The sequence below is a fragment of the Mastacembelus armatus genome, chromosome 14 (assembly GCF_900324485.2).
Source record: "Mastacembelus armatus chromosome 14, fMasArm1.2, whole genome shotgun sequence".
Classification (NCBI taxonomy): domain Eukaryota; kingdom Metazoa; phylum Chordata; class Actinopteri; order Synbranchiformes; family Mastacembelidae; genus Mastacembelus; species Mastacembelus armatus.
Genome location: NC_046646.1, coordinates 4,184,301 through 4,210,640, shown reverse-complemented (window position 1 = coordinate 4,210,640; position 26,340 = coordinate 4,184,301). Strand labels below are relative to the sequence as shown.

Here is a 26,340-nt window from a genome sequence, read left to right as displayed (position 1 = left end):
CGCTAACACATGACGAAATTGTGGAACCAACACAGCGTGGCTAACTTAACACCGGACAGTTTTTATCGGCGCACTTGCATATTCTCTATGACGTGACGTCGATGTAGGCTATGCAGCAGCTAACAACACCGAGGTAAACGTATTGATTTCTGTTAATGTACACTGTAGCGTACAGTTGTACAGCCTTACATTTTTGTAGTCACGGAGGAATGCCTTTAATGTTTAACATCACCAAGATAACAAGAAATATGGTCACTTCACTTTCACCGAAAGTGTCGTTCTCTAACGCTAAATGTGAGACACAAACGGAAAAGAAAGCAAAGTCTGCTTAGCTTTTATATATGTTTTTTTATCTGAACGTTAAGAAAATACATTCACAGTAGTCTTTGATTATTTTCAGTTTATAGGTACAACGAAGCAAATACCCACTAATCACATCACGCGTTTGAAGCTAAACGTTAGCACCCATTGCTTGGGTCTGAGGTAACTGGCTTATGGTAAGGTTGTGGTCAGGTTAAACATCTGTGGAACCTGTTTATTATTGGGGGACTCGGATAACTCTTATCTAGAGGGAAATAGACGTCATTTGCACAATTTGCTGCCAGGCAGAGATAGAAACTCGAATCGCACTTAAGTCGCACACACAGTGTTCAAATTCTGACCATGAGTCTTGAGACTTGACTTGCAGTTGTGACCAGAGACGTTTGAGACTTGACTTGGACTTCCAAAAACGACTTGTGAACATCTCTGTTGCCAGGTATAAGGATGAGGAGTTGACAATTTGATCAGAGTACTATGAGTAAATAACTGTACAATTCTTGTAAAAAATGATTATGGTTAATATTCTTGTGTCCTGGGTTTATCAAAGTTGACTTTTGAATTTACCACTGGTTATTTTAGGTAGCATAGAGAGCATGTAGGAACATCTTTAGAAAACAACCATCCCACAGAGCTGGGGTCAGATGGCAGCTTTACTTTTTTTTTTTTTTTTTTTACTGCCATACATTTTCTCATTTTTAGGTTTTCTTTGTATGTTTGATTTATACATAAAGTACCTTAAATCCCCATATTAATTGTAATTAGAGTGTAATTTTATTCAGTGGTTTTTGGCCATCACTGTAACCTTATGATGTTGATGGGCTTTTGCTGGCATTTTGCTGCTTTGAGGTACAGCTGGAAAAAACAGAAAAACTGAGGAGTTACACACAAGTATAATTTTCAATAAAAGGGATAATACACATATTCATATGCCTTTATTTCAGCGTCTGTTAGTCCAATCTGTTTGAAACGTCTGCTGATCTCTTGCAGTTGATGTTGGCCTCTCTGTCTACAATGATGTCACATGGTTTCAAAAGCAGTAAGCAGGATTTCACATTTGGACCATGGAAAGTGACTGCTGCCAAAAACCATATCATGAAATCCAAAGACATTGAACGGTGAGATGTTCCTCTTATTTTAGTTTATCTTCTTATTTTACATATCAAACTCACTGCAGTGGATTCTGCTTTTACTCAGTACCCCAGCTGTGGGGCCTAGCATATATAAAAAGATGTATTCTGCAATTGAGCATTTAGATAGCAGTGTTTTTGTTTCAGGTTGAGAAAATTGTATAACCAAATATCAGGTATTATTAACACAATATTGTTAATAATTAATTTTGTCTGAAAAGACAGTTCAGTTTAATATTTTATTGTGAAATACATGATGCCAGTTAGAATGCTGAAAAAATGGTTTCAAAAGCAAATTAAAGCAACTGACTCTTGAATATGAAGTCCCAGAACTAAAAATCTTTTAAAATAGTGCTTTGTATAGTGCCAATAACAATATAATCATCTGAAGACATTTTACATAGAAACCCAACTAATCCCTCATGAGCAAGTACTTGATTGTGAATCAGGTCAATTTGGGAGGCCATCTGCCTTGACCAGTTTGGGATGGTGGACAGATTCAGCAAGGGCCAGTAACTGCACATTAGCAGTCTAAAGCTCTAGGACAGAAGGTACAGAAGACACAAGAGAATGGAGAGAAACTGCAGGAGAGAGAAAGCACAACACTAGTGACATTCAGTGGTGACATTTAACTTGAGGGAGAGGGAAAAGGAGGAGTGAGGAAGGAGAGCTGAGAGAGGACAGGAAGGAGGAGAAGAGCTCAGTGCTTGATGAGAAGTCCCCTGGCAGTCTAAGTTTATAGCAGCATAATGAAGGGATGGTTGATGGTCACCTGAGCCAACCCAACTTTGCAGATTCTTAGAAACAGAGTGTCTGCCTCCTGAAGCCAGACCTGAGATTTTTAAATTCTGTTTTGGATTTTACAAGGAGCCAATGAAGAGGAGATGATCTCTTGACAGGATGATGATGATGATGACAGGATGTTCTTAGTTTTGGTAATATTGCGTAGATGTCAGATGGCACTTCTAGAGATTTGTTTTTAGAAAGTTACTAGTCATCCAGCTCTTTCTGTCTTTAAGACATGTTTAAGATAAGGAAAATAAGAAAAATCCCAGGTTTTTTATTGCACTGTAGCAAAGCTGGCAAAAAGTCACAGCTTTATTAAGCCCGGCTTTCCCTTAGATCTCATCAATGATGAGTTTCCGAATTTGTTTACAGATAAAATCAGAACTATTTGAGATAAAATTCATCATATCTCTCCTGGTCTTAATTTGATGCCGAACACTTCAGAGATCTGACAGGAGGTAGCAAGAGAGATCATATTTCTTCTATATTAGCTTCTCTTCATTGGTTCCATGTAAAATCTGGAATAGAATTTAAATTTCTCCTTACATACAAAGCTCTTAATGAAGCTCCTCCATACTTTAACCCTCATGTACTGTTAGGTATGTTTTCATCCACCAGGGGGCATTTTTCACTCTTAATTTGGCCATAACTTTCACTGTATTTCAGCAAATGGAATGATTTTTGGTGACAAACCTTAATTTGACATCAATTTTGGAAATATAATTTAGAAATTTTCTATAGGTCAATAATACACTGGGGGCAAATTCACTACCCTTTTGTGATGTTCGGGATGAAAACTACTAAACCACTAAAATAAACTGCTGTGAAAATATATCAGACAAATATTGCTTTGCGAAAGTCTGTTAATCAGCTACAGTTCTAATCAAATGTTAAAAAAAATCTAGGATTTTAACTCTTTAAATGCCAATTTCATAAGTGATGACATGGATTTCGGGGGAAAAAATCACACAAAATGACTTATTTTCAGTATAAAAAGTGATTGTGGACTGGATATTTTTAAACCTTTTATCACAGTCTTGGATATGTCAAAGATCAGTAACTTTGACTGCACAGCCATGACACTATATAATCATGCATACTTGATGGTTGGTGGTTTCCCCTGTTGGGAAGAGGTAAAATTTGTGATTTTTACTGTTGACAACCAAGTGGCCCCATTTACCCTTTACACAGGCCTGTGCATAGAAAGCTTAGTTTCTAGCATTTATATGGAGTTTTAAATGATCTATATCAGTATATTGGTGTGTGTGTCTGTGTGTGTCTGTGTGTGTCTGTGTGTGTCTGTGTGAGAGAGAGAGAGACCTTTGCGTGTTGATCTTGTGGTGTCTAAGAAAATCAGAATATGTAATTCAGCTCTCACAGAACAAAGAATCTACATTGAGCAAACAAAAACAAAGTGTATTTATGCACCTGCCGCCTTTTGATGGGGGAGAAGTACAGACTAAACAAAAACAAGGTAAGTGGGTTTAAACATTGGCATACCATCCTGCTGGTCATTTCATGGTGAGAAGAGCAATAAGCACCATGAGTGGTGGCTTCACTCGTACCAAAGTTTTGGAAATTATTATGCAGCCTGACCCCTCCAGCAAGCTGCAGAATATATCGTCTTCTCCCTCTGACGCCACTGATTGGAGAGAGTCCTGATTTTTTTTTTTTTTGTGGCATCCTCATTGTCCTCTCCAGATTTTTCCACTGAAAGCAAGGAGGATTCAGAGGATCCTGAATCTGGGTGGACCGTGAGAAATGTGTGGTTTTCCACCAACACGGAGACAACACCCTTTTTTCAGCCTAATAGAGGCGTGGCTTTATGGCAGATGCATTACACCATCATGAGGGTCTAGAACGTGGATTCCTCATTCGATCTGTGAACAGAGATGTTGGACCTGATTGTCATGCTGACAATGTCATGCTGACTATGAGGTCATGCTGACAATGGGCGCTTTCATGGGCACCGCACAATGAGAAAGAAACTGGACTGGGGTGGACTTCACAGATCTCCCTGCCTACATCGGGCTACTGATTTTGGCTGGAGACTACAGGTCTAGAGGGGAGTCCACATGCTGTCTGTGGAATGATTGCAGTGGTGGTACAATTTTCAGAACCACCATCTCCCTCTCAAGATTTCATAAAATCAGCAGAGCTCGGTGCTTTGGCAGTAAGCTGCTGAGACCAGCTTGTCATAGAGCGGACAAGCTTGTCCCCATCAGATACCTGTGGGAAATGTGGACGCATCACCTTCCCCTCCTATTCAACCCCAGCAAAGATGTCACAGTGGATGAATGGCCAAATATGGGCTAAAAATTTGGGTGACTGCTGATGTCATCACATCTATTGCCTGGAGGTGTAACATCAGTGGCCACAGATGCTATGCTTAATTTGGTGGACGTTAGGTAAATTCTTAGCGCAAACTGTTCTCACTGAGAGCAAAAAATATATTTTCACAATACACAATAGGCCCTATTCAGCAGTGTTTCAGTTACACTAAAGTAAGCTGGATTAGGTCACTTGAGGGTAAACATTTTATTTTCTCTAACACATCCCTCCTGTTTATGCTAACACAGACAGTAAGATCAGAATTATTACTATTATGGGAAAAAACACACAGTAAAATCATAAATACTATGATTAAACAAAGATCACAATCACAAATCTAGGATGATTAACTTAATGAAATATGTAAAAATAAATGTCATAACTTTGTCTTTATGGACAAACAGTCATCACAACATCACTTTCTGTAAGAATTTTCAATGTTGGAGACATTGTGCCTTACAGTCCAGACGTTAAGACAAATCTATCATAATTGGTGAAGGTCACTATCATGTTTTCTTTCATTGGCTCCGGAGGAGTTTCAGGGTCCTGGTCGTCCTGTGAAATGGACTGATACATTTGTTTGTTATTGCTGTATCAATAAGGTGTTGACAAAGGCCTCTAATACATGGAATGCAACAGCAACAACAGGTAACTAAAATAGCAGTGATCACAGCCATTGAGATGAGTATATGGACTGGATCAGACCGCTCCATTTACCAAACATTCCCTCCAGCCAAGAAGTGAAGTTGTTAATACCAGCATTCTCAGCGAGCTCCTCCGATAAGCCTGGTAGTCCTTGTAAAGCTTGAGTGACAGATCCATCTGGGGAAGTGTTGTTAGGAATAAAGGTACAACAGGCAGATCCAAACATTTTACGAACACCTCCCTCCTTAGCCAGTAACATGTCTAATGCCATCCTGTTCTGCCAGGTCATAAGACTAGTTTTACCTAACTGCTCTGCTAAGCCTCTGACAGCATCTCTAGTGTAGTTAATTTAATCTCTGCTGGTTGTAATACAAATAGTTTATCCAATCAACATTTTTATTAATGGCTGACCACTAAAACAGGAAAGATTCAAACCTTGCTGCAACTTGGTTTCTAGCTTTGTATTTGTCGGGGACTCCTCTGGGCACTCCGATGGCATCAATATACACTGTATCAAAACTGCCGGTTCAGGCTCCATTAATCAGATACAACATTTTTAATATTCAACATTTTTGCCATGTAATCAGCAATGGTCTCAGTCATGTGAGCATCCTCCTTAATGGTTTTAGCTCAGGAAGATGATAAGGTCTGCCATACAATATTTCAAATGGTGATAGTCCGTTCACACTTATGTGCATATGTAACATCACTATTGGTAAACACTGCATCCAGGTTTTCCCTGTCTCTGCCATACATACCTCAGCTTTGATTTGATTGTTCCATTTGTTCTTTCCACTAGCCCTGCTGACTGCAGGTGATAGGAACAGTGATATTTCACCTGGACTCCTAACACTGTAGTAAAATGTTTAATTACCTGGTTTACAAAATGTGTATCATTATCACAATAGATTTTCTCTGGAATTCCAAACCTGGGAATAATAGTAGTTGTCAGTGCTTTAGCTACTGTTAGTGCATCAGGATGCTTTGCTGGAAACACTTCAGTCCATTTGGTTAATGCATCAATGATCACTAAACAATATTTATTTCACTCATATAAATATAATGTATTTATATATATTTGATTCAATAAAATCCATGCAGATGAGTTGAAATGGATATTCAGGAAGTGGAAATTTTCCACTATTTCTTGTCACAATCTCTCCCTGTGGATTATTTACTCAAAATTTTTTTAAGTAGTTTGTATAACCGTATGTTGTAAACACTTTGTTTACTAATCCTACCATCCCTCCTGCTGACGTATGCACATTAGCATGCGTCAGTACAGCTGCATATCTGAATAAACTTTTAGGTATCACTACTTTACATCTCCAAACGTTATCTAATTTACACTCATTCTTTATCCGTAAGTCTTTTTCATGTTGAGATGCACTGTCCTGCATGTCTTTAAGTATCTGCTCATCAAGATATTCAACTGTAACAGTGGCTTGCAGAGGCAGTGAGTTATGGGCTGCCTGTTTTGCTGCTTTATCTGCTCTGTGGTTACCAATGGAAACCACAGAGCAAAAATGGTATCTGTCCCTCCTGTGTGTGCAGCACACTTACAACAAATTGCTACCTTCTTAGGCAGCTGTACAGCATCAACAAGTTGTAAAATAAAGTCTTTCTGTGTGATGGTCTTAAAAGATGATGTAATTATTCCTCTGTTCTTCCACTGCTGAGCAAACACATTGTACAGTTGAAAATCCATAATTGCTATCGGTGTAGATATTAACTACTTCTCCTCCTAATTTACAAGCTTCTGTTAGAGCAATCAGTTCTGTGGCTTGAGCTGATAAGTGTGATGGCAGCAGTTCAGCTTTAAGTATAGCTTCTTTTCTGTGTGAGTCTAGAGCTCTCCCTTGCTGTGAGAGGTTGTGACCTGGGCATTTAACTCAGGTACCTAGGTATTTAACTTCCTTTTTCCACAGCTGTAGTTTGTTCTTACTCACTTTGTGTCCTTATTCTGTTAGAAACTTAAGCAGAGCTATGGTGTCTGTTTTGCATTGGTCTTGTGTTTCAGAGCATATCAAAATATCATCTACATACAAAAATATTTGAGTTCTTGCAGAAGGTTGAAAACCTAGCTAAGTTAGCAGACATTACTTGGGAAAAGATGGTAGGAGACTCACAATAACCCTGTGGGATCTGCATCCACTCAGCTGTTGAAGATTTAGCAAATGAAATGTGTGGGCTCACCCACAATTTGAACAGTCTCTCATCCTCAGGTTGTAGTCTGCATGCTGCCCCTACATATCCTGCTTTGTTCCAATAGGGGTTGTTTAGTCGAATATTAGCAGTTTAGTTCGGTTTTTCATGCACCTCATCTGACCCTGGTTTGTGTCTGAAGTACATGGTGCAGTGCATGTTTTCTGGTGTCTGTCTAATGGCCTGTGCAGCAACTACTTCCCCTGTCATTTTCCCGAAGTCTGTAGTTACTGAACTGGGTCCTTTTGTGACTAAGTCTAAGGTGTAATAATGTTTTGGCAGCTGAGTACTTTTGAGTCAAGAAAAGATCACTCTCTAGCCTGACAGCCCTCATCCCCATCACCGTAGGATGTATCCCTATGTTTAAAGCAGTGAGTAAATCTCTTCCCAACAGATTAACTGGATGCCTGTCTCATAGTACAAACTGATGTCGTGTGCTGTGTCCTGATTCTGGATCACGTACTTCAAATGGCATTGTGAGTGGGTTAACATGTAGTCCTCCATTTTCTGCTTTTACTAAAATATGTTCTTTTGTAGTCAGTTTGAGTCTGACTGGTGGATTACTAAGAACTGACCTACAAGCTCCTGTGTCACACAGGAATTTTATTTTTATTCCTTGCACCAACAATGTTACTTTGGGTTTTTCTTTATAAAGCATAAATTCAGTTACTCCTTCAAGGCTCAAAATGTTAGCTTCAGTCAGATGTGTGTCTTGTACAGTGGGTACGGAAAGTATTCAGACCCCTTTAAATTTTTCACTCTTTGTATCATTGCAGCGATTTGCCAAAATCAAAAAAGTTCATTTTATTTCTCATTAATGTACACTCAGCACCCCATCTTGACAGAAAAAAACAGAAATTTAGAAATTTATGCAAATTTATTACAAAAGAAAAACTGAAATATCACATGGTCATAAGTATTCAGACCCTTTGCAGTGACACTCATATTTAACTCACATGCTGTCCATTTCTTCTGATCCTCCTTGAGATGGTTCTGCTCCTTCTTTGGAGTCCAGCTGTGTTTAATTAAACTGATTGGACTTGATTAGGAAAGGCACACACCTGTCTATATAAGACCTTACAGCTCACAGTGCATGTCAGAGCAAATGAGAATCATGAGGTCGAAGGAACTGCCCAAGGAGCTCAGAGACAGAATTGTGGCAAGGCGCAGATCTGGCCAAGGTTACAAAAGAATTTCTGCAGCACTCAAGGTTCCTAAGAGCACAGTGGCCTCCATAATCCTCAATGGAAAAAGTTTGGGACGACCAGAACTCTTCCTAGACCTGGCCGTCCAGCCAAACTGAGCAATCGTGGGAGAAGAGCCTTGGTGAGACAGGTAAAGAAGAACTCAAAGATCACTGTGGCTGAGCCCCAGAGATGCAGTAGGGAGATGGGAGAAAGTTCCACAAAGTCAACTATCACTGCAGCCCTCCACCAGTCGGGGCTTTATGGCCCGACGGAAGCCTCTCCTCAGTGCAAGACACATGAAAGCCTGCATAGAGTTTGCCAAAAAACACATGAAGGACTCCTAGACTATGAGAAATAAGATTCTCTGGTCTGATGAGACCAAGATTGAACTTTTTGGCGTTAATTCTAAGCGGTATGTGTGGAGAAAACCAGGCACTGCTCATCACCTGCCCAATACAATCCCTACAGTGAAACATGGTGGTGGGAGCATCATGTTGTGGGGGTGTTTTTCAGCTGCAGGGACAGGACGACTGGTTGCAATTGAAGGAAAGATGAATGCGGCCAAGTACAGAGATATCCTGGAAGAAAACCTCTTCCAGAGTGCTCAGGACCTCAGACTGGGTCAAAGGTTCACCTTTCAATAGGACAACGACCCTAAGCACACAGCTAAAATAAGCTTCGGAACAACTCTGTGACCGTTCTTGACTGGCCCAGCCAGAGCCCTGACTTAAACCCAATTGAGCATCTCTGGAGAGACCTGAAAATGGCTGTCCACCAACGTTCACCATCCAACCTGAAAGAACTGGAGAGGATCTGCAAGGAAGAATGGCAGAGGACCCCCAAATCCAGGTGTGAAATACTTGTTGCATCATTCCCAAGAAGACTCATGGCTGTACTAGCTCAAAAGGGTGCTTCTACTCAATACTGAGCACAGGGTCTGAATACTTATGACATGTGATGTTTCAATTTTTCTTTTTTAATAACTTTGCAAAAATTTCTACATTTCTGGTTTTTTCTGTCAAGATGGGGTGCTGAGTGTACATTAATGAGAAATAAAATGAACTTTTTTGATTTTGGCAAATGGCTGCAATGACACAAAGAGTGAAAAATTTAAAAGGGGTCTGAATACTTTCCGTACCCATTGTATCTCTTTATGCTGTTCAGTCTGTGTATTTTGCATCTGAACTTTTTTTCTGTCTAGCCATGCAGAGTAGCCCGCTCCTCCCTCCTGCAGCTCAGGGTGTGTCTTTCTCTGTGGGCAGTTCTTTAGCCCAGTGGCCTGTTTTTCCACAGACGTAGCAGTAGTCGTTATTAACTATCTGCTGTCTTCCAGGTTTTTGGCCACGACCTCGTCCGCGGGTACTTGTTACCCTGGAAAATCTTCTTCTTTTCCTTTCGGCTGCTCCCTTCAGAGGTCGCCACAGCGAATCATCTGCCTCCATTTAACCCTATCCTCTGTATCCTCCACACCCACACCAACTATCCTCATGTCCTCTTTCACTACATCCAAGACCCTCCTCTTTGGTCTTCTTCTAGGCCTCCTTCCTGGCAGCTCTAACCTCAGCATCCTTTTACCAATGTATTCACTGTCCCGCGTCTGAACATGTCCAAAGTATCTCAATCTGGCTTCCCTGGCTTTTTCTCCAAAACATCTAACATGAGCTGTCCCTCTGATGTACTCATTCCTGATCCTATCCATCCTCGTCACTCCCAGAGAGAACCTCAACATCTTCAGCTCTGCTACTTCCAGCTCTGCCTCCTGTCTTTTTCTCAGTGCCACTGTCTATAAACCAGACAACATTGCTGGTCTCACCACTGTCTTGTACACCTTTCCTTTCATTCTTGCTGACACTCTTTTGTCACACATCACACCTGACACTGTCCTCCACCCGTTCCAACCTGCTTGCACACGTTTCTTCACTTCTTTTCCACACTCTCTGTTGCTCTGGACTTAAAATCCTCCAACTTCTTCACCTCTACTCCCTGTAACCTCACCGTTCTACTTGAGTCCATCTCATTTACACACATGTACTCTGTTTTACTGTGGCGAACCTTCATTCCTCTCCTTTCCAGAGCAAACCTCCACCTCTCTAGATTTTCCTCCACCTGCTCCCCTGCTCTCACTACAGATGACAATGTCATCTGCAAACATCATGGTCCACGCAGATTTCTGTCTAACCTCATCTGTCAGCCTGTCCATCACCACAGCAAACAAGATGGGGCTCAAAGCCAATCCTTGGTGTAGTCCCACCTCCACCTTGAACTTCTCTGTCACCCCTACAGCACACCTCACCACTGTCTTACAGCTCTCATACATGTCCTGCACCACTCGAACATACTTCTCTGCCACTCCAGACTTCCTCATACAAAACCACAGCTCCTCTCCCGGCACCCTGTCATACGCTTTTTCTAAATCTACAAAGACAAAATGCAGCTCCTTCTGGCCTTCTCTGTACTTCTCCATCAGCATTCTCAAAGCAAATATTGCATCTGTGGTACTCTTTCTTGGTATGAAACCATAATGCTGCTTACAAATGCTCACTTCTGACTTCAGTCTAGCCTCCATTACTCTTTCCCATAACTTCATTGTGTGACTCATCAGCTTTATTCCTCTGTAGTTTCCACAACTCTGCACGTCTCCCTTGTTCTTAAAGATGGGAACCAGTACACTTCTCCTCCATTCCTCAGGCATCCTCTCACTCTCCAAGATCTTGTTAAGCAGCCCAGTCAAAAACTCTTCTGCCACCTCACCTAAACACTTCCATAATTTCACAGGTATGTCGTCAGGACCAATTGCCTTTTCACTCTTCATCCTCTTCAGCGCCTTCCTCACTTCATCCTTACTGATCTTTGCTACTTCCTGTTCCACCACAGTCACCTCTTCTACTCTGTGCTCTCTAACATTTTCCTCATTCATCAACTCTTCAAAATATTCCTTCCATCTTTCCATCACACTTGTGGCACCTGTCAACACATTTCCACCCCTGTCCTTGATCACCCTAACCTGCTGCACATCCTTCCCATCTCTGTCTCTGCCTCGTCAACCTGTACAAATCCACCTCTCCCTCCTTAGTGTCCAACCTATCATACAAATCCTAATACGCCCTTTGTTTGGCCTTTTCCACCTCTACCTTCACCTTACGCTGCATCTCCCTGTACTCCTGTCTGTTCTCTTCTGTCCTCTCAGTGTCCAACTTCTTCTTAGCTAACCTTTTCCTCTTAACAAACTCCTGAACTTCCTCATTCCACCACCAAGTCTCCTTATTTCCTTTCCTCTTTCCAGATGACACACCAAGTACCCTCCTACCTGTCTCCCTGATCACGTTAGCTGTAGCTGTCCAGTCATCTGGAAGAACCTCCTGACCTCCCAGAGCCTGTTTCAGCTCCTTCCTGAGAGTCACACAACACTCTTCCTTTTTCAACTTCCACCACTTGGTCCTCTGCTCTGCCCTTGTCCTCTTTGTCTTCCTCACCACCAGAGTCATCCTACACACCACCATCCTATGCTGTCTGGCTACACTCTCCCCAACCACTACTTTGTAGTCACTGATCTCTTTCAGGTTGTAACGTCTGCACAAGATGTAATCAACTTGTGTGCTCCTGCCTCCTCTTATATGTCACCCTATGCTCCTCCCTTTTCTGGAAAAATATGTTCGCTACAGCCCATTTCCATCCTTTTTGAGAAATCTACCAGCACCTGTCCTTCTGCATTCCGGTCCTGCATACCAGACTTACCCATCACTTCCTCATCACCTCTGTTTCCCTCATCAACATGTACGTTGAAGTCTGCCCCAATCACCACTCTCTCACCACTAGGGATACCCTGACTCACCTCATCCATCTCCCTCCAGAATTTCTCCTTCTCTTCTAACTCACATCCTACCTGTGGGGCAGAACCACTGACAACATTCAACATCACACCTTCAACTTCCAGCTTCAGACTCATCACCCTATCTGACACTCTCTTCACCTCCAGAACATTTCTAGCAATATCCTCCTTCAGGATAACTCCTACTGCATTCTGCTTTCCATCCACACCATAAAACAGCTTGAACCCTGCTCCTAATCTGTAGGCCTTGCTACCTTTCCACCTGATCTCCTGAACACACAAGATATCCACCTTTCTTCTCTCCATCATATCAGCCAACTCACTAGTTTTCCCTGACAAAGTTTCTAGATTCAAAGTCCCACACTCCTGCCCTTCCTCTTCTGTCTTTGCCTATGAACACACCTTCCTCCTCTCATTCTGTAGGTCAACAGCACCAGTGGCGGTCGTTGTTAACCCGGGCCGCGACCGATCCGGTATTGCAGACGTATTTGTGATTCGCATGTTTGATTTGGCTGAAATTTTATGTCGGATGCCCTTCCTGGCGCAACCCTGTGCATTTACCCAGACTTGGGACTGGCACATGAAGACACTGGATTGTGCGCCCTGTGGTTGCATTGGCTTGTTACCCTGGAAATAACACTCAGAAACCATTTCATTATCATAGTCAGTGAAAAACACTTCAGCTGTGTTTTCCTAACTTTCTTTTGTGCTTTTACTATTTGTTGGAGGACAGTAGCCACATACACAGCATAATTTGAGTCTCTTTCAGGACACAAGTTTGCCAGCCAATTTGATGCTTTCGAATAAATCCTGAATTTTCAGGTTTGAGGCCATTTAAGAAGGTATTTTTTAACTACTATGCATAAGGCCCATCCCCATTTTGTGCTGCACCTTCAGGTACTTGTATTCCACTATGACACCTCTTTCAGTCTGTTAAAATAAGCCATCACTCCCTCACTATCTTCTGCATAAGGACAGTGAGGCTGAGGCACAGGATCAAAAGGCACTGTTGGAGGTAATATTGCTCCGCCGACAGCACCCTCTTCTCCCTGGGCGTACAGAGGAGGCCGAGCCGGTGGTGGATTGTTTGATCATCTGTAAATTCAGCAGTTTGTCCTGAATACATTGTTAGTGCAGTGGCACTTAATTCTTTTTCTACTTCTCTTCTCTTCTTTCTTCTTCCAGTCTTCTTCTCCCTCTCCGTCTACTCTCTGCCTCCTTTAAACATTCTTGTGCTGCAAACAACTTATTTTAATAGGCTCCTTTTTTTGCAATTAATTTAAGTTTTTCCATTTTTATGTTTTTATATTTTTATCCTTGGTACCAACACTCTCTCTTGGTCTTATGCTCAAAAGCACTTTCAACGCTGCACCGGGGTTCCTTTTTGTTTAGGCTCTCCCACAGACCAAGGGGTTAGTTTACTCTGGGTCTCCCACAGACCACTTTTTGGGTTCGTCCCGAGTTTCTGATTTCCTAAGAGCCCTGCTCGGTTTTACCCGAATATGTTTGAGCCAGTGTCCCCAAGGCCACACAAATTCCAATTTTGTTTGAATTTCATAACTCAAGTCAAGCCAGTGATATTTTTAGCCAGTGTTTTGTTTTGAAGCCACTAACCTCTGTCTGATATGATCTAGTAACCCACTGAGACTCTACTCAGCTTGCATGACCTCAATGACCCAGGACCCACCCGGGGCTTCCAGAGAGCCAGAAACTCCCAGAGACTCCCTTCACACAAAAATCAATAATTTCACTTTGTTTTAAGTCCTTACTCAATTCACTTATTCACTTATAAAATTCCTCTTACCTTACAGGAGTCCATCTCTGGTCTCTCTTTTCAAAATTCAATTGCATCACCCCTCTCCCCTCACAGCAAGGAGTAACAGTCACACAGCACCTTAGTACAGCATGAGAGTCACTGTCTGCTTGCAGCCCAACACATCAGTTTTAATGGTAACACAAAAGGGAGGTAATTTCCCACAGAAAGACATCTGGACCCTTAGAACTTAGCCTTAAACTGTTCTCACTGAGAGCAAAAATTATATTTCCACAATACACAATAGGCCCTATTCAGCAGTAAGCTGGATTAGGTCACTTGAGGGTAAACATTTTTAATATCTCTAACAGTGGACATATCAGCATAGCTTTTCCTAGAAAAACTGGGAAATTCTCTGGTCTCTGCATCAATATTGTTGAGCACCTCCCTCACATACTATTTGCTGCCGCACTGGTGAGTGGTGGGATGCAGTCTTCTGCAGCTGTACCTCCAGACACAGAGCCACAGACACCAGCAGATACCAGAAGATACTGCAGCTTAGGAATAAAGAGGGGAACATGCACGTTGTGCAAAGGACAGTAAAAAAGAACAGCCAGCATTTTCATCTGTTGTGGTAGACACACTTGAAAAGAGCAGGAGGTGATGCACACGCACACACACACACACACACACACACACACTATAATATGCTGATATAGTCCATATAAAACTTCATATAAAAGCCAGAAACCAAGCTTTCTATGCACAGGACTGTGTAAAGGATTAATGGGGCCATTTGGTTGTCAACAGTAAAAATCACTAATTTTACCTCTTCCCAACAGAGGAAACCACCAACCATCAAGAATGCATGATTATATAGTGTCATGGCTGTGCAGTCAAAAAATGTCATAATAATGGCAGTCAATGGGGCAAAAACATCCATGAACAGTGCTGATGTGCAGTTACTGGTCCCACCAACCTGCAGTGTCTATTTGTTGTTTATTGTTGCTGTTCTTTTCTCTCTCCTCTATCCACTCACCCCAACTGGTTGAGGCACATGGCCGCCCAAACTAAGTCCGGTTCTGCTGGAGGTTTCTCCATTTTAAAAAGTTTTTCTTCTCCACAGTTGCCAAGTGCTTGCTCATAAGGATTTTTTGGGGTTTTTATGTAAAGTGCCTTGAGAGAATTTCATTCAATGCACTGTGACTGAAACAGAGCACAGCTATAATGTGCAGCCTTTTCTAGTGGACATTTATTGTTAGGTTGTATTTCATTCACTAGACACATGATTAAACTGCACAGTACACGATATTCTCACAAATAATGTAAAATAATGACAGAATTTAATGGGAAATGAAGTTATAGTAAGTATATATATATATATATATATATATATATATATATATATATATATATATAAAATTTGTAATTGTATTGTTTAAACCTAGCAAAAAGCAAAACATTAGGTTAAGATTTGTAAATGTTTTTTTTTTTTTTGTTTGTTTTTGTTTTTCAGAAAGAGGGGTGTTATATCTCTTAACAGTAGCCAGCTGTTTGCTTGTCTTTTCAGGTTAGCGGAGGAGATGAACATGCCCTCCCTTCCAGAGATGCTGTTTGGAGACAACATCCTGCGCATCCAACACACAGATGGCTATGGCATTGAATTTAACGCAATTGATGCCCTTAAGAGAGTCAACAACTTAGAGGATGCTGTCAAGGTGGCCTGTGCTCAGGAATGGCAGGGCAGCAGGCAAGTTAACCAATGCAGTGTCACACCTGGGGGACTGCTTTGTTAACCCTTGATGTGTTAAAATTCTTATACAGATATGCCTAAACATTAAGATACTGAGAGCAAAAACAATCAAACTACTACCCTGGTATATAGAGACTTGAAATTCCAGTAAGATGCAATGATAGAATTCCCTTTTGATTGGTATTTCTTTCATTTTGCTGTTGTAGACTTAGTGGAACATCTGGCATTCCTTGTATTCTTCAGTTCTTGTGAAATCCGGCTTGTATTCCATCCTGGCCACTTGAAACAACTGACATGTAAAGTGTGGCAGTAAAGACCACAGTGGTTGAATATCATGTTTAAGAGAAAAAAATATTCAGCAGTGCATGCTGGCACAAACATTAAGAATAGTGTTATGGCTGGCTCAAACAACGTACATATTACTGGACACGTGATCAAAATTGAGTTGTAATGAATTCAAGTTTATTGTAGTTTGGTTAATAAATGAAAACCATATACCTAGCACCAGGACAGGTGCTCCTGCATCAGGAGGGAGAGGAAGAGTCAGGTTGAGAGTGCCAGTGCTGAGAAAAGGCATCAGCCTAAGTACTCAATCCCTCATCAAGCACAGGTGTTTGTCAATCAGCTGATGAGGTGCCTGCCAGGCAAACTATGAGCTGATCCACAGGAAACAAACACACATCATGTAACAGTAATTTAAGTGCAGACTGTTTGATGCTCTTTGTTGATACAGTTTTTCAAAACACACAACATACATTTGCTGTTCATGTTGTCTGCATTCAGGAGAGGAAAAAGAGATTCTTTTATGTTGAATGCCTGTGCACATCTTCATATTTGTAGCCATATACTTGCTACCTTGGTATTGCAAATGTATAGCTGGAAGAAAGAGTGCTAAACGTACTAGAACCGTGTCTTTGTTTTGTAGATGTATGTCATTAGCCCTTTTGTGAAGTGTGTGGTTTTGTCCCATTAGTTAAAGAGATTGGTTCAGTTTTCAGGTCCAGGTTTCTTTTGTACACAGATAAATTTGTTTTGCAGCAAGATACTATGTGAATGTTATTCACAAACACAGTATAACACGACATGAAAATCAAAATATTGAGAACATGTTAAGATGTAAGTGTGCTCCAAGACTCAGCACAAGACAGTATTGCTACATAGATAAATGTAAAGAAAGAACAATAAAACAGGCAGTAATCACTAAGGGTACAGGCAGATTTTAAAAAGTACAATGAATAAGTAAAACAGGATAAATATCAGAAAGTGTATGTGTAAAATGACTACATTTTGTTATAATCTCTGTAAGAGCAGCTGGAATTAAACTATTTTTGTAACATTTTGTTCTACATTTCGGGACTCAACACCTCCATCCAGAGGTTAGAGCTAAAATTCTCTACTTAAAGGGTGAGAATAAAATAGAGGCAGCTAACCACCATGGTATACAGAGATGCACGCACGTTGGCATACCAGTCAGGTAGCTTGACCACTTCACAATCTGATTGGAAGCTGGATGCGATTTAAAGAAGCCTGACCCAACCATGACAAGTGGGACTCATTTAGTAAAAGTGTGATAAAACATGGTAATTATCATTTGATTGGTTTTAAACTTTTGAATAAAAAGCAAAAACAGAATTTAGCAGTAACTAAATGTTCAAGCAAAGATGAGTGTGCAGCTCTCGAACTGTGGGCTGGTCATCCCTACTCTGAAACAGGTCAAATATCACATGTAGGCACACTGTCAGAAACAACTAAACATGATAGTTGAACCATGAACTATACCTCCCGCATTGTTAGTGTGAGTTTAATCTATGATCTTCTGCCAGAGCTGATTCTGAGCACTCCAAAGAGGTGGTGAAACCTTATGACTGGACATACACAACAGACTACAGAGGCACTCTGATAGGAGAAGATATGCAGATAAAGGTGGGTCTTTCTCAGTAATGACGGGTAATCAGCAATGCATGTGTAATGTGTATTGTGCAAACTCTCAAAAATATGCTTCATTTTTACCTGTTATCATCCCAAGGTATCTGAGACAACAGAACGTATCAACATGGAGAAGCTAAAGGCTCGAGAACAGATCATGTTCTTTGATGAGGTGTTGCTGTTTGAGGATGAGCTGCATGACCACGGAGTCTCAATGATAAGTGTCAAAATTGTGAGTGCCTTGTTCAAGTCAAACAGCTGATACTACCAGAGTGCCTTAAAAAGTATTCATCCCCATTTGCCTTTCTCCTATTGCCTTACAACCTGGAATTGAAATTGATTGATTTACAAATGATTTATATTTGATTTACAACATGCTTATAACCTTTGAGATGCAAAATATTTTTTATTGAGAAGCAAACAAAAAATAAGACAAAAAAAAAAAAAAAACAGAAAACCTGCGTGTGCATAGCTGTTTACCTCCTCAAAGTTAATACTTTATAGAACCACCTTTTGCAGCAATTACAGCTGCAAGTCTCTTTGCGTATGTCCCTATGAGCTTAGCACCACTGGGTTTTTGCCCATTCTTCCAGGCAAAACAGCTTCAGTTGGATGAGGTCTGGGCTTTGACTGGGCCACAACAACACATTTAAATATTTCTCCCTAAACCGATGGAGTATTGCTTTAGCAGTGTGTTAGGGTTCATTGTCCTACTAGAACGTGAACCTCTTAGTCTCAACTCTCGGCCAGACTGAAACAGGTTTTCTTCAAGAATTGCTCTGTATCCATCACCATCTATCACTCCTTTAATTCTGAGCAGTTTCCCAGGCCCTGCTGATGAAAAACATCCCCTTATTGCCACCACCAGGCTTCACTGTGGGGATGGTGTTCTGGGGGTAATGAGCGGTGTTAGGTTTGCACCAGACATAGCATTTTCTTTGATGGCCAAAATCTCAATTTTAGTCTCATCTGACCACAGTACCTTCTTCTGACGTTTGGCGAGTCTCCCATGTGCTTTTGGCAAACTCCAGATGTTCCTTCCCGTTTTTTTTTTTTCTTTTTTTTTCCCTTTAAGCAAGGGCATTCTTCTGACCACTCTTCAATTAAGTCCAGCTCTGTGGAGTGTATGGCTAATAGTGGTCCTATAGATAGACACTCCAATCTTTGCTGTGCAGTTCTCCAGCTCCTCCAGGGATATTGTTGGTCTTTTGGATATTTCTCCAATTAATGCCCTCTTTGCCTGGTCTCTGAGTTTTGGTGGTGGCCCTCTCTTGGCAAGTTTACTGTGATACCATATTCCTTACACTTTGCTATTATGGATTTAATGGTGCTTCATGGGATATTCAAAGTTTTGGATATTTTTTTGTAACCCAACCCTGATTTATAATTCTCTAAAATTGTGTTCCTGAGCAGCTCCTGAGTCTTCATTGTGCTGCTTGCTTGATGCTGCCTTTTGCTCTGTGGTATTGAAGATTCTTGGGCTTTTCAGAGCAGATACAGTGGGGTGAAAAAGTGTTGGCCCCCTTCCTGATTTCTTATTTTTTTGCTTGTTTGTCACACTTTAATATTTCAGATAATCAAACAAATTTAAATATTAGTCAAAGATAACACAAGTAAACACATTATACAGTTTTTAAATGAAGGTTTTTATTATTAAGGGAAATCAAAATCCAAAACTACATGGACCTGTGTGAAAAAGTGTTTGCCCCCTAAACCTAATAACTGGTTGGGCCACCCTTAGCAGCAACAACTGCAATCAAGCGTTTGCGATAACCTTCAATGAGTCTGTTACAGCACTGTGGAGGAATTTTGGCCCACTCATCTTTGCAGAATTGTTGTAATTCAGCCACATTGGAGGGTTTTCGAGCATGAACCGCCTTTTTTAAGGTCATGCCACAGCATCTCAATCAGATTCAGGTCAGGACTTTGGCTAGGCCACTCCAAAGTCTTCATTTTGTTCTTCTTCAGCCATTCAGAGGTGGACTTGCTGGTGTGTTTAGGATCATTGTCCTGCTGCAGAACCCAGGTTCGCTTCAGCTTGAGGTCACGACCAGATGGCTGGACATTCTGCTTCAGGATTTTTTGGTAGACAGTAGGATTCATGGTTCCATTTATCACAGCAAGTCTTCCAGGTCCTGAAGCAGCAAAACAGCCCCAGACCATCACACTACCACCACCATATTTTACTGTTGGTATGATGTTCTTTTTCTGAAATGCGGTGTTACTTTTACGGCAGACGTAATGGGACACACACCTTCCAAAAAGTTCAACTTTTGTCTCGTCAGTCCACATAGTATTTTCCCAAAAGTCTTGGGGATCATTAAGATGTTTTCTGGCAAAACTGAGATGAGCCTTTATGTTGTTTTTGCTCAGCAGTGGTTTTCGTCTTGGAACTCTGCCATGCAGACCATTTTTGCCCAGTCTCTTTCTTATGGTGGAGTCATGAACAGTGATCTTAACTGAGGCAAGTGAGGCCTTTGGCCTTCTTTGGATGTTGTTGTGGGGTCTTTTGTGACCTCTTGGATGAGTTGTTGCTGCGCTCTTGGGGTAATTTTGGTCGGCCGGCCCCTCCTGGGAAGGTTCTCCACTGTTCCATGTTTTTGCCATTTGTAGATAATGGCTCTCACTGTGGTTCGCTGAAGTCCCAAAGCTTTAGAAATGGCTTTATAACCTTTTCCAGACTGATAGATCTCAATTACTTTCTTTCTCATTTGTTTTTGAATTTCTTTGGATCTCAGCATGTCGTCTAGCTTTTGAGGATCTTTTGGTCTACTTCACTTTCTCAGGCAGGTCCTATTTAAGTGATTTCTTGATTGCGAACAGGTGTGGCAATAATCAGGCATGGGTGTGGCTAGAGGAATTGAACTCAGGTGTGATAAAGTTAGCACAGTTATGTTTTAACAGGGGGGGCAAACACTTTTTCACACAGGGCCATGTAGTTTTGGATTTTGTTTTCCCTTAATAATAAAAACCTTCATTTAAATTTGTTTGATGATATGAAACATTTAAGTGTAACAAACAAAAGAAATCAGGAAGGGGGCCAACACTTTTTCACACTTAAACTGCAGACAGGTGGACTTTATTTAACTATTTATGTAACCTCTTAAGGTAATTGGTAGCACTAGAACTTATTTAGGAGCTTCATAGCAAAGGGGGTGAATACAAATGCACACATGTTTTGATTTTGTAGAATTTTTTTTAAAATATATTTTTTAAATTTCGTTTTACTTCATCAACTTTGCCTGTTTTTGTGTATATCTACTATATAAAAGCCAAATACAAATCCATTTAAATTCTAGGTTGTGATAGGGCAAATAATAATTCCCAAAATAGGGAAAAGGCAAAGGGGGGTGAATCAAGACACAAATTTGCTGAGCTTTCAGTTGATATATATATTTTTTTTTTTTTTAATCAGAGTCTGCATATAATGAGTGTTGTTTTTGGCTACATATGATTCTTTATCCTGGTTAGATATTGAATTCAAGTATCATGAATTAACATGTTTAGTGAGAGTGATTTTGCATTGCAACATGTGCATGTGTGTCTTGTTTATGACACAGAGGGTGATGCCCACCAGTTTCTTCTTGTTGCTGCGCTTCTTCCTAAGAGTGGATGGAGTGCTGATTAGAATCAATGACACACGACTGTATCATGAGGCAAGTTTGTGTACTTCACCATGGGCCATGTGCAGAATAGGTCTTTATAGTTAATGTGATAAAGATTGTAATGAGTAATGAATTATGGTCATGTTTCTGATTCCAGGGTGGAAAGAACTACATGCTACGGGAGTTCAGCACAAGGGAAAGCAAAATAGCAGAACTCAAGGTGAGCTATGAACTGACAATAAGCTGCAAGCAGGAAGCAGGAATTTGCTTTTGGTTCCCAAGGCGTATTTTAAAGGAAATTGTCCCCAAGTTAAGTTCATTCTTAACTTGGGAACAATAGATTGAAGACTAATGTCCTCTCCTGTGTCCAGTAAAGGGGTGTTGTTTGCTTAGTATTTTGATTGGAGACTGCTGGGAACCACCAGGTGCTGTGAGTCATGTCAGGAAGGGTGTTTGATGTAAAACCTGTACCAATTCATATGTGGGTCATGGGATCGCAAATTAATTTACTGGATGATAAATATTCTGTAATAGTTATTACTAAATCAGAAACCTAATAAAAATCATCTTTTTTGCGGAAAATACATTGTTGAAAACATTTCTATATTGCCTGTGGTTTTGCATTAAAACCAATCTCAGTTACCATACATTTACATATTAAAACTCTAATAATTGGAATTATACAAATTTAAAAACTATTACAGAATTCATTTTAATCTAATATTTAAGGTAATGCATTTCAATTATATTGAATTATATTATAATTATAAATTTAAAATTTTAGATTAAAAATAAATTAAACCATTGCTCATGTAAAGCCCTTGTCAGCAGCATGTGGATTAAAACCTAACTCTTCATATTTTTGAATCTTTAGTGATGTGCTGTATTTATTGTTGCATTCCATTGTCATTTTAACACAGATATTACTCTCTCCTTCAGAATGTTCCTGCTGCACTGTACACTGACCCTAATGAGATTGCCCAGCACTTAACCCTGAAGCTAATAGAGTGTGAAAAGCTGGAGTTTCCTGACATACAGCCTCAAACAGCGGATATTAACATGCCCAATATATTATGAAGTCGACACTGATGTGTTGCATGATGAAAATCAGGAGTATTACTCTTAAATAACATTACGGTAACTTAAAAACAATTAATCTCCCCTTCAAATATCACTGCAGAACTAATTTTAATGTTATCACTATGATGGTGTGTTCTTTCCATATGTTCACAGTGCATCTTGATGGACTGTAATCTAGAATTTTGTACCACAATTAAACACTGTGGTTTAACTTCTGGTTTTGCTGATGTTTAAACTGATTTTGTTTTATGAGACATTTTTACTGTGAATTTGTTTAGCATTTTGACATATTGTAATGTTTGGTAGGATAGTTTCCATGCTTGTATTAGATTAATAATGTTTTGTAAAAAAAGAAACAAAAAAACAAAGCATTTTTACAGTGACATCCTGAAACGTGGAAAGCATGTTTTTATTTGCAAGGCAAATACCTCCAGAATCTATGTGAATATGTAAACTACATGGCCAACAAATACAGTTTCAAGAAAAAGTAATGACACTGATGGTGCTGGAACCAACTGAATACATTTACATTATTTCTGGGGAAAAGGCTATTACAACAGAGTCATATTCTTTTGTGGCTTTGTTCAACACACCCTTTAAACACACAAGGTGAAGATGAAATAAATAATGGAAACAGTGTTTGAATAACAGATTGAACCACCTTTGGTAGCAAGAATGTCAATTAAACGCTTCTTGTAGTTGTGGATAAGACCTGCACAACGTTCAGGGGGAATTTTGAACCATTCTTCCATACAGAACTGCTTCAGCTCAGCCATATTCCTATGACGTCCAACATGAACGGCTCTCTTGAGGTCATTTATCAGGTTGAGGTCTAGGCTCTGACAGGACCACTCCAAAAGGCAGATTTTGTGTCTCCAAGGCTATTCTGTAGTACATTTACTTTGATGTTCAGGGTCATAGTCCTAGCTTCTGAGGTTGAGCTAGCAGACAGCTAGCCTGAGATTATTCTGTAGGATAAGAAAACCTTTATTAGTCTTACAACTGGGAAATTTGAAAGGTTACAGTAGCAAAGTACACAAGATAAGAAATATCATTTGAAAAATGACACAGATATTTACAAAGTAATTAAAATATAATAAAACTATAAGAATAGAAATTAGGTATTGCAGTCTGGTATATTAAGCATTTTAATTTTGTGTGAGGACAGATGGGGGTGTGGAAATGTCGAGTCTACTTGGAGCACTGTTTGTACAGCAGCTTTGTTAGCTTAGCTAACATCCCTGTGTCTCCCTCCACCTGCACTGGGTTGAAGGGACTGCCTCTCTTGATCAGCTTATACATTTTCTTCCTGTCTACGATTGAAATGCTGCTACCCCAGCAGACCATTCCAAAACAGTTCCCTGTGAGGCCGCTGTACTGCAAACTACTATGTCACACAGTCCAACCACAGTCAGTTTGTGAGGTAGTCCAGTTTGACAGGTGGAGGTCCACCTCTGTGTGCTCCAATTTGTCCCTCAGAAGCTTCAGCTGTATGGTTTAGAGAAATCAAAGAGCAGAATTCTCAAAGTGCTACAAGGCTTTTTTTTTTTTTTTTTTTTGAGACATTACTATACTCCATTAATGTTCTGCTGTAGCGCTTCCTCTAGGTTCCTTCTGTAGCTGGCTTTCTCCTCCCAGAACCTCCTACTCAGCTCCCTCTGCACAGTGAACATCCAAGAGCATCATGCAAACACATAGGCCCATCGGATAGGATCACTATTATAACGTCATTTGGTTTAAGCATATTAGACATTAGTGGTCTATTTCAACATGTAGTAGTTTTTATTCTAAATGCAACGCAGCTATATTTCACCTCCAAATCATTACAACCCTCTTGAACATTATATTTAATCTTTTATAAGTTCAACTTTATTCTTAATATAAAAAAAAAAAATCAAAAATGTGAGTTTGTAGAGGAAAACCTGCTAGCCCTCAATCTCAAAGTGCTTATATTTAATATTATACCCTTTCTTTCCCATAGTTTCTGCTCTTTCCGCTCTGTCATCTATCTGTGTACCTTTCTGTATCCATCCCTGACCCCTGAGCTGTGTATTTTTGATGTGAAGTTACTGGCCCCACCAACCTGCAACCTGTGTTGTTTCTTGTTCTTGTTGTCTCTCCACTTTCCACTCACCCAAACCAGTTTAGGCAGATGGCCCCACAGACTGAGCCTGCTTCTTTCTTCTTTTAAAGGAAGCTTTTCCTACTCTCTGTTGCCAAGAGGGATTTGTAAGGTTCTATGTAAAGTGCCTTGATCTTTTTTTAAAATATATATAGGGACTGGCACTATACTAATAAATTTTACTGAATTGATCTGAAATTGATTTGGTGCAATATAAATAGCACAAACTAAATGACACTGTTTTCAATGTCCTGGTTTTCTGCATAAATTGGTCATGAAATGAGAATTGGTGGTCAAGTTTTCTTTGACAATCAATAACGTAAACCAAAAGTCAATCCCGGATCTTTTAGATAAACCAGATCAGCCATAAATGAAGCGATTTTTTATCTTTCCAGATAAAGCAACAATTTATATGCAAGCATAAGTTGTTATATATGCAATTCGTCTCAAACTTATTTACGTACGCCATTTTGTCCTGTGCGTGGCTGCACTCCAGCATAGGTGGCGGTAATGCTCCTTGTTGTTTGTTTCTGCCAGCCCTTAAAAATATAGAAGGAAGGTCGTAGCAGTTAGCTTGGCAGTTGTGTTTGACCATAGTGAATATATTTAATTAAGAAGACTAGCCACAATGCCCCCCCATCGTGTATTCTGGTTAAGATGTTAATAACATTGTGCTACGTCTACATGTGGGTGCGTTTTCACAAGTGCTACTCGGTCGTAATCCGTAACAGCTTGTCCAAACTGAACAGCAGGAGCTTCAGCTTCAGCATCTGCTCCAGCTCGGCTTCAGCACCAGCGACTGGACACTACTCAGCTGCAAGCCGACATCCCAGCCCGCTTCCGCCCGAGGACACAGTCTTCCTCCAGCTAGGAGACAAGGCCGTCTATGTCACGGAGCCGCAGGTTGGATAACATAGCTATAGCCTTACATGACACGACACCACATGAAAACACTCGGTGGTGACTGGATACTGCCTGGGCCTGTAGTTGTCGTGTTTACATGTCTCAGCTCTCTCAGTAACCAACGTTATTCCTGTCAAAGCTGTGCTGGCATGAAGGTCTAAATGTTTATTTGGACAGCCACATAGCATAAACATTATATAATGTAGTTAAACCTAATCTCGTTGGCAACAGTATAATGCTCAACATAGCCACAGAAGTGAACTAAAATACACAGTAGGAGATGAGTTAAATGTTTCCCATTTGATACTGTAAAGCAAGAGGATATGTCACATACCAAATGTGCAGTGTACAAAACAGCCACGTTTTGGGCCACACCAAGCACTGCTATGTGTAATCATGTAGCCACACAGTATGCCCTCTGATACAGTAACTTCAGTGCAAACAACAGCATTAAAATGAAAGTGTACCAGACAGGAGATACATTTTCAGCAGGTGCACAGGTGTATTTTTACCTTACCATTAGAAGAGAAAATTTAATTGCTACAGTTACTAAATCTTCTCAACATGAATCTTTCCATTCACTTTGCAATTTACTACTGAGGTCCCATTCAAAAACTCGCTGAACAAGCTAACCCTTGTGACTGTGCAGCATTGCACGTCTGATCAGTTAAGATTTTCTTCAATGTGGTAAAGTTTTCGCACACGTGAGGTAGAGGCCTCAAACGTGACAGTTTAAGAGCCAGCAACACACTCGGCACGGCCTTGAG

General features: G+C 40.4%; 2 protein-coding genes across 3 annotated transcripts in view; both read left to right on the top strand.

The window, feature by feature from the left end:
* On the top strand, window positions 1-22,941 carry tiprl (TIP41, TOR signaling pathway regulator-like (S. cerevisiae)). Of its 2 annotated transcripts, none has more exons than XM_026327652.2 (8): window positions 1-133; window positions 1,309-1,436; window positions 15,755-15,934; window positions 17,761-17,860; window positions 17,964-18,095; window positions 21,424-21,519; window positions 21,626-21,688; window positions 22,408-22,941. In XM_026327652.2, exons 2-8 carry the CDS (start codon window positions 1,312-1,314, stop codon window positions 22,543-22,545), a joined length of 834 nt encoding a protein of 277 aa, XP_026183437.1. In that variant the 5' UTR covers window positions 1-133; window positions 1,309-1,311; the 3' UTR covers window positions 22,546-22,941. The 2 variants fall into 2 exon arrangements, with proteins under 2 accessions (XP_026183437.1, XP_026183438.1); XM_026327653.2 differs by lacking the exon at window positions 1-133 and adding an exon at window positions 366-757.
* A 2,357-nt stretch (window positions 22,942-25,298) lies between these two features.
* Window positions 25,299-26,340, top strand: part of hlcs (holocarboxylase synthetase (biotin-(proprionyl-CoA-carboxylase (ATP-hydrolysing)) ligase)) — a 34,649-nt gene continuing 33,607 nt past the window's right edge. The window contains exon 1 of the mRNA XM_026327651.2: window positions 25,299-25,573. Within this exon, the coding sequence (XP_026183436.1) occupies window positions 25,328-25,573 (246 nt within the window). The 5' untranslated portion in view covers window positions 25,299-25,327. The remainder of the gene's footprint in view (window positions 25,574-26,340) is intronic.

Excerpts from the sequence above, each read along its gene's own strand:
- tiprl (XM_026327652.2), top strand. The coding sequence starts at position 1,312 with ATGTTGGCCTCTCTGTCTACAATGATGTCACATGGTTTCAAAAGCAGT. Across the intron at positions 18,096-21,423 it reads CAATGATAAGTGTCAAAATT|AGGGTGATGCCCACCAGTTT; the intron begins GTGAGTGCCTTG and ends TTTATGACACAG. Across the intron at positions 21,689-22,407 it reads GCAAAATAGCAGAACTCAAG|AATGTTCCTGCTGCACTGTA; the intron begins GTGAGCTATGAA and ends TCTCTCCTTCAG.